The 12,221-nt window shown below is 40.4% G+C and overlaps 1 protein-coding gene across 3 annotated transcripts in view; it reads left to right on the forward strand.

The window, feature by feature from the left end:
* The first annotated feature begins 571 nt into the window (after window positions 1–571).
* Window positions 572–12,221, forward strand: part of MPPED2 (metallophosphoesterase domain containing 2) — a 147,816-nt gene continuing 136,166 nt past the window's right edge. The window contains exons 1-2 of one of the 3 annotated variants that reach the window (XM_063118782.1): window positions 572–730; window positions 7,722–7,965. In XM_063118782.1, coding sequence (XP_062974852.1) covers window positions 7,838–7,965 — 128 coding nt within the window. In that variant the 5' untranslated portion in view covers window positions 572–730; window positions 7,722–7,837. Of the gene's footprint in view, window positions 731–2,448; window positions 2,505–7,721; window positions 7,966–12,221 lie in introns of those variants that run through there. The other 2 variants (XM_063118785.1, XM_063118784.1) reach the window with 2 other exon arrangements.

Genomic DNA, 12,221 nt, shown 5'->3' on the forward strand with positions numbered 1-12,221 from the left:
TAATTAATAGGGTGTTGATGGTGACATAACGAGTATGTTTTGCACGGCACACCAGACCGTGCCTCCCGTGACCCAGCATTCTTGTATTCAGTCTTTCAGCTTTCAGGGGAGGGCGAAAGATTTGCAGCGATTTGGCAACGATGGGGGATGCTCTCCTTTTTTTTTTTTTGGCTGCGGGAGCGGGGGTGAAGTAAGAAGCAGCAGCAGCAAGGAGGAGCTGGCAGCCTCTGTGTGTGCGCGCGTGTGTGTGCGTGAGGAGAGCGCCTTGGCCGCCCTGTTTCCTGGTGCTCCCTGACCCCAGTGGCAGTCCTTACTCACTGCACTCTTCCTTCTTCGTTCCCCTTTCTCTCTCTCACTCTCTCTCTCTCTCTCTCTCTAGTCCACATCGAGGCTGCTCTCCTTCTTTCTTTCTTCCTTTCCTTCCTTCCCTCTCTCTCTCTCTCTCTCTGTGTGTCCGTCTTGTGTCTGCCTCTCATTTCCACTCCAGGGAACCTGGAAGGTCGAAGGTTCTGCCCTGCCTTGCACCAGCCGTCCACCTTTGCAAAGCTTTTCCTCGCCTTTCTCTCCCCCCCTCCCCGCTTTCCCTCCTCCTTTTCTTCCGCTTCTCTGTAACCAGCAGCTTTCTCGGCAGCTTCACCTCCTCCCCTCATGGATCGGCTCCTTCCCCAGCACTGAAGGCATCCTTAGGAATACACATCAACATCCAGGAAAATAAAAAGAGGGAGAGAAGGTAAATCATCCACCCCCGAATAGAGAGAAGGGACGGGGGTGGGGATCAGATGGAAGAAGGAAAGCGGGAGAGAGAGAGAGGGAGAGAGAGAATTACTAATAACAAAACACAAAGCCCTGGGTTAGAGGTGCCTTGTCATGTACAAGGGGATCAGAGAGGGCACGCAGCAGCAAACAATAATCGAGACGCAAACTGGCTGCTTATTTGCCATTCGACGAGACGATCGTGTGCAGAGCCGGATTCTTTTTTAAAAAAAAATCTTTATTTTTGTGCAAAAATCGTTGTTTCAAAAGGCAGGCTAATTTGCAGATCTGCGCGACTGTCTGTTTCTCTTCCTCCTTCTCTCTCTTCCTCCTCCTCCTCCTCCTCCTCCTCTCCTTTCTACCACCCTCCCGTTTCCAATGCCCCCATCTCTCCTGCCCCCCTCCGCGTTAATTTCTTGCCCGGCGGAGGGGGCGAAAGGCGGTGGTTTGGAAAATAGATTTGGCAGCGGAGATTAATTTTGCTGGCTGTTTACTCGAAAGTCTCGGGTGATCGGGGTTATAATGTTAGAGCACGACCGGGGGAGGGTAGGCCAAAAGGGAGCATTGTGCCGCGCGCCGCGCAGGGCTTGCCGGAGAGAGCGAGGCGGAACGGCAGACCGAGGGAGTGCAATGCAAAGTACAGTCCGCGTTAAAAACTGAAAACGTGTGACTGGCGGGAGGAGGAAGGTGTGGGGCGGAGTGGCGGCGGCGGGTGAGGGGGACGGACGACAACAAATGGTTTCTTCTTGCCATATTCTCTGCATTTCTAAGAGGCATATTCTGCCCCCCCCCCCGCCGCACACCTCGTTCCCACAGCAAAAGAAAAGGGGAGGGAGAGAACTGCAAAAAAGTAGTGGTTGCAAATGGGTTTCTTTACTATTCCGAGCTAGAGTTTTCCATGTCTTTCACATGCAAGCGAGACAGCTACATTTCTCACTCCCTCTCTCCCAAGCATGCTTTGAAACCAATGATCCTCCCGCGGCCTAAAGGGCACTTGGAGACCTTTAGGCATTTTATTGGGGGTGGGTGGGTTATGCGTATGGGTGGGAGGTGAAGCGGGGAGGGCAGAGAGGAAGGAAAAGGTGAAATTGCCAACGCTGTAATGCATGCGGTTGCAATTAGTATTACTATTATTCTCTTCACCCTTGCTGCATAATTAGGTCGTTACCTCCCCCCCCCGCAATCCGACCTCCTGCTAGTCGTGTAATGTAAAATGTGGGCTAGAAGAATCGGGGTGGGGGACGTTGTGGGGGGGGGGGCGGATCTCCGTAATTGCAGAGACCCGAGTAGAGCAGGATGAAAACTTTAAGCCCGCGCGCACCACCCCACCACCCCCGAGAAAAGGGGTTTAGAACAGGGGGATGACTCCACAACAATAGAGCAGTTGAACAGCGTGAAGCGTTCTAGGGAGTGAGGTAGGTTTTTTAGTGCATTTGATCTGGGTTATAGTGCTAGCTTGAGTGGAAAGGGGATGAATGACGTTGGGAAAGCGGGGGGTGGGTGGGTTGAAAAGCCAGGATGGTGCGGTGTCAAAGCTATTGGCCGCTGATTGTGATCAATCATTCTGAGCGCTGGGAAGAGGGAATGAGAGAGGCAGAGAGAGGAAACAGACCAAACACCCAGCGTGGATTCAGAGGAGTGCAGCCAGCTTTCCAGGAGAGTTGCCCAGAGAGAAGGGGGGAGAAAGTCTACCCAGCACCGCTTAGATGGGCACCGACTGACTGCCGCGAGGAGGTAGTGTGTGCAAATTGGTACCACTCTCTTTTTTATGCCACTTGCTTACTCTTGCCTGCCTCTGAACTAATGGTGCCTCGGGAAGTAGAGAATTTCAACAGAGGGATGGCTGTTTGCTCTAGGATTGCATCTGTAAGGAGAGAGGCTCACTGAAGGGATATGTGTGTAGAGTAGCAGCAGTTTTTGTGAATGGAAAACAGGTTCGGTTTCATTTCCAAGTTATGTTGGGGATACGATTTTTCTGGACACCATTTCTTTGCTATAACTTTTATTCCCCCTGCCCCCAGAAGAGCCTACCTGGAGATGTGAACAGAATGGGTAATGAAATACGGCTAAGTTAAAAAGATATGCTGGGCTGGGTGGCTGTAAACAGGGATTAGGTTCTGATCTGTTCAAGTTAGCGTTACACATGGTTGTAGTGATTAGATAAACTTATGCTAGAAAAGGTTGTACCCCCCCCTTTCCTTTGACATTCTTACAAGCTTAACAGTGTGATCCTATATCTTCTCAAGTGAGTGGATTGCAGCCTAAATCACTGGACCATTAAATTTATTTAGGTTGCAATCCTAAAGAAGCTTACTGTGGAGTAAGTTGCAATGAAATAGGACTTCCTTCTGAATATACATGCACAGGGCTGCACATTCAGTGTGTTGTTGCTTTTTCAAACCCAGAATAGCAGCCACTTGACATGAACCTGTCAGGAGGTGCGAGTATCAGTATCTTACTTCATTCTTTCCTCTTATTTCTAATTCTTCAAGAACTTCTAAATTTCTCCATACTAAAACTAGTCACAAGTAAAATAAATCCAAGACTCCAAATGTAAAGTGTGGGAGAAATGCCAATCCCCTTCACATTTGTATTTGTTCTTTCCATACTAGTGCAGTTGTGAGCTTGATTTTTAATTTTCATTTACTGTGTATAATGACGTTCTCGGCACTGACGTATTTGGTGATGCAGTAATGTTGGAAATGTTCGCAATGCTTTTTGTTGTGTGCTAAAATTGTGATATAAAATATTTAGAAATGCTTTGCCTTTGTATCTTTTATAGACTTGAAACTGAATCACTAAATTCATATCCTTTTGTGACTTTTTCCATTGTAGAAACATACTGTATTCTTGTAGGATGCTTTCTGTCACTCAGGCTATCCCCTGAATTTTACAGTAATATCTGATATAAGATTGTATTGCATAATGCAATAGTTGAGAGTGTATGTTTTCCATAATGTTAAGCACCTTACAGCTCTTTTTAATGCAAGAATTAAGACAATTAAAGAAATAATGAAGCACCATCTTCTTAAGGAATGATTACTGTCAAGAGAAGAAAAGAACTATCGTTGGGAGGCTAATATACATTTGTTTGTGAAAGTTTTGAAGTACTTGGCTTCTGTCTTAGATTTTCTTCAAAGAGTCCCTTATTAAAGCAGATCAGAATCAGGCACTTTGATATGAAAGCTGCTTTGCACTAGAAAAACATAAAAGGAAAATTAATAAAATTGAACTAAAATCAGTCTGCTTGGACATAATATATGAATTTTATTTACTAGTTTCAGTCACTGATAGACCTTTTAAAAGCCATTCGTGTACAGGGAGCTACATAGAAATAGAATGTGAGTGTAATCTTTTGCTTTTTATCTTAGAGAAACTAAACCTAAAAGAATTCTGTATATTTTTAAAATATTCTCCTTTGGCTTTGAGTTAGCTGAATGTTTTTCTGACAGTTAAAGTTTTGAATATTATCCTACACATACATAGGATTGCCCAAAACACACTTTATTTTTCTCAGTGAGTTCGATTTCTTTCTCCCTCTTAAGTTCTGTGAACTATAAAATGTAAAATTATGCCTCTTGCCTTTACTCAATTAATGAAAATATGGTGGCTTATCTTTTCTAAAGGGCAGAAAAAGGATGAGATTGTGTTTCATTAATGTTGTATTCTATCCAATAGAATCTGCTTTGGGGGAGAAAAAATTGGCCATGCCATTTCAACATTAGTCTCTAATCTACGCCAAGACTAAAATTCTAGCAATAAGTGTTTTTTTTCCTCCATCCCTAAGCTCTCAGGGCTAACATTCTTTTTTAATGACAGTCATTTCTCTAACGGGAAGATGTTTTCATTTGTATTTACTTTTCAGTGCAGTGCAATTATGCAGTTCCACACTGCACACTGTCCTCATAGTTAGTATCTCAAAAGAGAATTACAGTCTTCACAACAGAACTGCAATTGGAAGCAGGTGTTGTGTTTTACTGTTATGCAAAATAACAGTAAAATATAATTGTGGAGGAAATTAAGGAAACAGCTGCAAAGTTGGTATGGAACGTTCCTTCATTACAATTTGTAGGCAGTTATCTTGCACCACAAACTGGGCAAAGATTTGACGTAGGGAATCTTTATCTCCGCGCTATTATATATATTTTGTAATGTCAGAGCTTGAGACAAAGACCAGCAACACCCTTTCTGAAATATCCTGAAATACAAGAGATTTGGGGTGAGATCCGCTTGATGGGATCTTAACTTTCATTATTCTCGCTTTTCCTGTATATGGGATGAAGGAAAGAAATACCCTGATTCCTGGATAGGAAGTTAACCTGCCTAACATATGGAAGCCTACACAGGCCTGAGGTTGTAAAATAATAAAATAAATAGCCTATGGCAGGCCATCTGCCATTTGGAAGGCCTTTTTGTAGAATTTGGTGCTCAACTACATTTTAGAGTTAATATTTTATATATTATATTCAATATTGAATTTACACCTTGCAAATCTTTTTTAGTTAGATTCATTACAGCATAGTTGTAGGAAAAAATGTAGCATGGTCTATTGTATGTTCTACTTTTGCTGTTAATTGAGGATATTTACTGTTTTAGCAAGCACTCCTTTCTAGTTAAACCTAGTATATGCATGCCAACATCACTTTTTTTGCAATTACAGAAAATGCACACCTATTTTATCTTGGGAATTTAATAACACACCAGAAGGCTCAGGGTGAATCATAACCAAAAGCTGAAATTATTCCCAATTTGAATATCCATTCATCTTTACAGTGCTCTCTGCCACATTCTTTTAAGATCTTTTTGATATCTTTTGGGGGTATCAGAGTTGGAATTAGAAGTTTTGCTGTTTAGGCTTGTGCTTAATTTGTTGGCCTTAAGTATATAATGAGCCCATAGCTGAAGGGTGTATAACCATGGGGTGGGTGTAGGGATTTAAAACATTTGTGTAAATGGTAAGGACCCATGGAGAAATATGGTAGTGGGAGGAGGTGTGCACAGAATGCACAATAAGCTACCTGTTCCTTGGTGGCTTAACATACATCTTTAGGTGGGAAAGATTATCCTTAATCAGAATTATTTTAAGAAATTTGTTGTAGTGAAAGCAATTTGGAACAATGTAATGAGTAGGAGTGCTTCACAAACGTCTGCAATTGTATGGTGACCTGAATAAATATATATAATGAAGAAATGTCAGTAAATAAAAATGTGTCACTTTGGTTAAACAATGAAAAGTATAATAGTTCATAGTAATATGTTATAGTTTTGATTTATACTCTAAATTTTGGCTTGTACAGAATTTAAACTTTTGCTTAGAACGAAAAATTCTTCAAATTCAGGAGAATGATACACATTTTTCTCACATTTTTTATAAATTCCTTTAGATTAAATAATTAAAGTGGAGTGAGGCAGCCCTTAGTGGAATGGTAGGGGGTAGTAAATAGTGGAAAGGAAGCCATCTTTTGCAGCTTCCTTACTTTAGAACATGTGAATTCCCTTGATGGATGGACCATACCAAGGTCCACCTAGGCCGGATCTACACTACTGCTTTAAAGCGCTTTATAACAATTATAAAGCACTTTAACTGCTTTAAAGCACTATAAAACTGTTATAAAGTGCTTTAAAGCAGTAGTGTAGATCCGGCCCTAGTCCTCCATTCGGTTTCCAATAATGAGCTGCTAGATACTTCTGGATATTCACAAGTGGGACATGATGGTGATCTCCAATCCCTGTTCCCAGAATCTGGTATTTAGGACCATACATGGATGTTCTATTTACCTATCATAGCTAATAGACATTAAGAGACATATTCTTGTCTAGTGGGAGTCACCCCATCTTATGAGTTAATTATCCATTGTTATAAGAATGCATAATTCTTCTCAGTGTGGAACCCAATGCCAGTGAATTTGATGGATTTGATCCTGAATTCCAATATGATAAAAGAGGGAGGAAAAAATAAAACCATTTTTTCCCCACATCTTTCATAATGTTCTAAATTCTTGACATGTATATATCTTGGTCAGATTTTTTCTAAACCAGAAAGCTCCATTCTCATTAGTCTTTCCTTGTAAGCTGCTCCAACTCCTTGATCATTTTTCTTGCCCTTTTCTATAACCTTTCTAGCTTTGCACTATCCTATTTGAAATGGAGGGACTATAGTCCTGTACGTAATATAAATGTGGCCACACATTGTAATGGATTTATATAATCATATAACACTCCTTGTCATTTGAGCATTAACCTTGTGAAATGTGGAACATGCATGGATATTTTTGTTTGTTTGCAGTAATGTAAGACTAACTGTCTTTTATATAGCGTTATGAGAATTGTTAACATGGAACTATATTTGTAATGAATATTTGGAGGAGAGGGGGAATGAATGACATATTGGCACAAAGGTGTTTTGAGTTTTGTGGGCTTAGAAAAAAATCAGAAACAAGTACAGCTGTAATTAGCACACTGTATTTCTTAAAACTTACAAAGAGTTGCATATTATTTTTAATTTACTCTGAACTTCCTGAATGTACTTTAAACAGGTCAAAATAAGAAGCTTAATCACATTAGGTATAACAAGTGAGACCTGCAACAAAATGTTGCAGTGTGAAGCACTCCTTTTCCAGGATACTCCATTCTCTCCTCAATGACAATGAACAAGCATTCAATGGCCACTGAGCATGCTCAGTCCTTTGGGCTGTTTTGGACACTCTCTCCCATTAGGGTGCACCACCCCCAGTAAAAAAAATTCCTTAAGCCTGTTGATACATCCCTCTTGTGCGTGGATGATGTTGTTTCAGCTACATAAGAATCTCCATTCTGAGAATGCGTTTGCTATTAGTATATATGCTACTTTGGGACTAAGAATATATCAATACATATACCGATAGGAAGTCATTACAGGATAGGCTGAGTTCAATTCCTAAGTGAAATTTCAAACTGATAAATGCCTCTGTATTGTTCTGTTTTTCCAGAAGTCTGCAGAGTTCATGAGGAGAACTTTGGGTTCCAGTGTTGGCTGAAACACGATGCCCACCTCCATCCTTTGCTCTGGAAAGTTGTAAGTTGCTCATGTCTATAAAGAGGAAGCATGGCTCATGGAATTCCTTCACAAGGCAAAGTTACTATTTCAGTGGATGAATACAGCTCAAATCCAACCCAGGCCTTCACACACTACAACATTAACCAGAGCAGGTTCCAGCCTCCACATGTACACATGTAAGTATTATTAGTGCAATCACTTTGATTCTTGAATTTTTTTAAGCCACTTGGAATTATATCAAGCGATTTATTTTATCTGTATTTGATTCACATAATTTGCCTTTCATTATGCATACACTGCAGTCCAAATCATATTTTGTAAACTGGTGGTTTTTGTTTGCAGTGATTAATTTACCAATACTTTACCGTATTCTAATTCTTGGTGGTGAAAACCAAGCTAGTCATTTCAGAGTCATAAGGCAATGACATTGTAATCACAAGAGTAGAAAAACAAAGAATATGGACTTTTAAAAATGATTTGCCAGTATTTAAAGTAAATGTTTTAGCATTTCTCATGATAACTTTTCCAAGCATCTTTGCAACTTCTTTTCAAAAAAAGAAGTTGAATTGTTAGCCTGTAGGTTGGTCGAATTGTGGCCTGGGAGTTCATGTTGCTCATCTCTAAATTGATGGTAGGTGTGGAATTATTAGAATTATTGCTGGGTACCGAACATTTAAAAAAAAAATTGCAAGGGTTATCGGACATAATAGTGTTCAAAGAACTCCAGATGTCAGATGCTTGGTAAAGCTCAGCACAATTTCGTATGTGAGCTGCAGGCCTGGTAACAGACTTGTAGCTTTATTGATTTCACTGGAACTTGCCAGAGGGACATATTTCTTGAAAATGTGAACACCCTTCCCCCACTCTTTCCACTCAGCTGCGAAATAGGCCTAATTGGGACTAATTGTCTCCTGATCACTGAATCCTTTGTCCTCCTTGTTGTAAGGGGAACGTGTGCGGCATGCTGCATTCCTCTTACAACAAGGAAGACAAAGGATTTCAAGACTGCTGAACTATTAGTCCCAAGAAATACAAATACTGCATTAAAATAATGTTTGTGGCCCGAACTTAAACCAACAAAGGCAGAGCAAAAGGTCCTTTGCTCAGCCTGCTATGTTTTGGTATTGTGGCTTGTGAGATCATGCTGACAGTATAAAGAAATACATAGGCAAAGTGCTCCCTCGTGTGCGCACACACACACACACACACACACACACACACACGCACGGCGCATGCGGTTTAAGAACTAAGTGAAGTTTTAAACTCCTGATTCCTTCCTATTGTTTAGTGATGTCTGATATTTATCAGCTATTTTTAGTTTTTAGTTAAGTTCCTTTTTTTCCTAATGGTTTGATGGATAAGTTAAATTATAAAACAAAAGGGGCACCTCTTGGCCTCACATTGACCCAAAGCGAATGGGGTCTTTTATTCATCATGCAGAGTTTTTGCATAGTGAAAATTCTAAAGCTTGTTGTTACTTTAAATTGTACTTGCTAAGAGATACAAAATACTAGATAAGGTGGTCCCAGTCCCCATTGAACTAACTTGTTTTGCATTGGGAGTGCAAGCTTTTGAATAATGCAGAGCTCTTCATTGAACAGAATGGAAATACAACTTTTTTTCAGCAATACAGAAAGAGAGAGTGGTTCATTGCCAATGCTAATATTTTAATCACTTCAAAAATAGTTGCCTTTTCACTGACCAGTTAAAAAAGCACCTTAGACCATGAGCCAAAGAAAGATGCAGTTAGAATTATATGTTGGCAGGACTCTTATCCCCCCCCCCCAAAAAAAGTATTCCCTCTTTAAGCTGTATTGCAAGGAACTGTGGGAGTTGTGTAAATGTTAAAAGCAATTTCATGGGTGGGGAGGGAAGGACAGGGAATAAAGTTGGGAGGAAAGGGGGGAAATACAGCTCCTCTTTAAGTTTGTCCTTCCACATATCTGAATATGCAATGAAAAAATAGTTGAGAGAGAATTCCAGGCTGTTTTTATAACAAACTACTTTTAGGTGACTGTTGTATCTGACTGTAGGTGCATTTAGTGTTGACAATACATCAATTCAATATCTTTTGCATTAGCTTTGTATTTTAGAGATTTTAGATGTAGTTAAAGCTGTCCTATAAAAATGTTGGGGTTTGAGAAAGAGAAAATGTAGACTCCCACAGTGAAAACCAATCCAGTTTGAGTAACTAGGATGCTGCCATTTGATTTTAGTAGAAGTAGCATCTGTTCATCCTCCCCTACAACTACTTACTGACTTTAAAAAAAAAACCACCTGGTTTTAGTGCTAGAAATGGACAAAAGTAATTTAAAGCATCTGTAAGGGCAGCATTTGGAACAATTTATTTTGGACTAGGGATCCTTGTTGCTTCAACTTAAAGTATGAAATTTATGCCTTACTATGAAAGTTAAAGTCTTCGCAAGAGCTGTGCAGGTTGCCCCAGAATGGTCCAACGAATTCCATGAGGATATTCCAGGATAAGTGGTTGGGAATGCACCACTTCCGGAAAGGTTACATGAAAAGGCTTAGAATTGGATGATGTGCTTTTTGTGGTTAACAGAGATGGTGATAGCATTGCATCTCGATCCATTCTGTCCTTATGCACTTAACTTCACCTCGCAGTGATTTCAAACCAGAGGTGTGCAGGAGGCGCCTATGCTGCAGTGATACTTCCTTGCTGACTTTCATGCAAAAGCCTTGATAGCTGCTTTTTGGAAAATTTTGTGTAGAGAAGCAGGAAATGGGAGCTTAGTCCTTTTTCTGATGCAGCTCTTCCTCTCTCCTCCAAGCCACATTTCCCTCTGTGGGGTTCCAGTTACATATTTGCAGGGGGAAACATGAGGGAAAATAGCAGCTTGGAGGGAAGGCTAGTGGGGGTTCAGCGGAAAAGTGGTTGGCAGCGAAAGGGTTAAGCATTTCCTTTCTCTGTGTAAATCTCTTCCCTCCAAAACTGCTTTTATTTACCAAGAAAAAAAGGCCAGATTTTTATGAGATGCTTTTGTAAGTAATGTGTACTTTGCCCCTAGGTCCTGCACCACATTGTGATATGCTTCTGTAATCTCCTAAATATCATGATGTTATGGATTCAGGAGTCGTGAAAAATTGACATTTACATTACAGGGCTTCTTGGGTTGGTTCTCCAATATCCCAGGCATTACCTTCCTATTTAGGTGACTTAAAAGTGTTTCAGATTCTTTGTCAACTGAATAAACCACATCCTTTGTAAATTTATGAAAACTTACTTATTTTGCACAAATTACTATGATTGTGATGATGGCAGAATTTACTCTTTTTGTTGTGTTGTTGATGAGAATTCCAGTTTTTCAGTGGGAAAAATACACGTTCCATAAAGGTCAGGATTTTTCTATAATATTTGGCAAGCGTAATGGATAAATGTTTGGACTGAAAACATTACAAATTCCCAAATTCCAGGATTCAAATTCCCAAAGCCTCACTGTATGTTCTTCATAGGCTTGCACAACTTATGTCCTATCATACAAAATACCGCTCTGTATAGTTTCGATTCCTGGTTTGGCTGGGACTGCAAACTCTGGACGGTTATCAAGTACCTGACGGGCCACAATATGTGGCTTGTGTACTGTATTTATCTTGCTGGGTTAGACAATGATTGGGTTTGGATGACACGCTGTGGCTTGCCTTGGGTCCATGGTGTATCATCCAACCCTAGTCACTCTCTTTCAGCCTAACCTACTCATAGGCTCATTGTGAAGGTAAAGTGGGATAAACTAACCCCAAGAGCCGTTTGAGCCCCTTGGAGGAAGAATGAGATAAAATATAATAAATAGTTGCTTAGAATATTTAAACACAAGACATTTTCATCTGCATGAGAACATTCATTCATATATGTTTTAGGACCAGATATAATAATAAAAACTGATAGTGTGTCTTGATTAGAAATCCTTGTAACTCTTCTTAGAAAACACTGAAGTTGTCTTTGGGTGAAGAAAATTAGAGAATGTACTCAAGCTTTAATTAAGGGCACTTCTTTTCATAAGTACACTTGTTCTTTCTACCATGTAGTGCCTATACTAGTACAATTTTACTGAATATGACAAGAACATAAAACACTTCTTTTCCCCCAGATTAAAATTGTCCCACCTCTTTCCTGGGGTGGAAAACTTGTATCCCTTCAGATGTTTCAGCCTACATCTCCCATCAGTCCTCACCATTGGGTATGTTAGCTAGGGCTGATGGGAGTTTTAGGCCAAAACATTGGGAGGACTACAAGTAGCCCACCCATGCTTATCCAAACATTTCAGATGCTTTTCATTTCCAGTTTTTAAAAATGGGAGGTTTGGAGAACATAACACAAAACTCAGAAGAAAATAAATAAACCAAACACCAGCCACTGCATGGGCTGCTAGATCTTTTTATTGTAAACCGCCTAGAGAACTTTGGCTATCGGGCG

This window comes from Elgaria multicarinata, chromosome 2 (genome assembly GCF_023053635.1).
Source record: "Elgaria multicarinata webbii isolate HBS135686 ecotype San Diego chromosome 2, rElgMul1.1.pri, whole genome shotgun sequence".
NCBI lineage: Eukaryota > Metazoa > Chordata > Lepidosauria > Squamata > Anguidae > Elgaria > Elgaria multicarinata.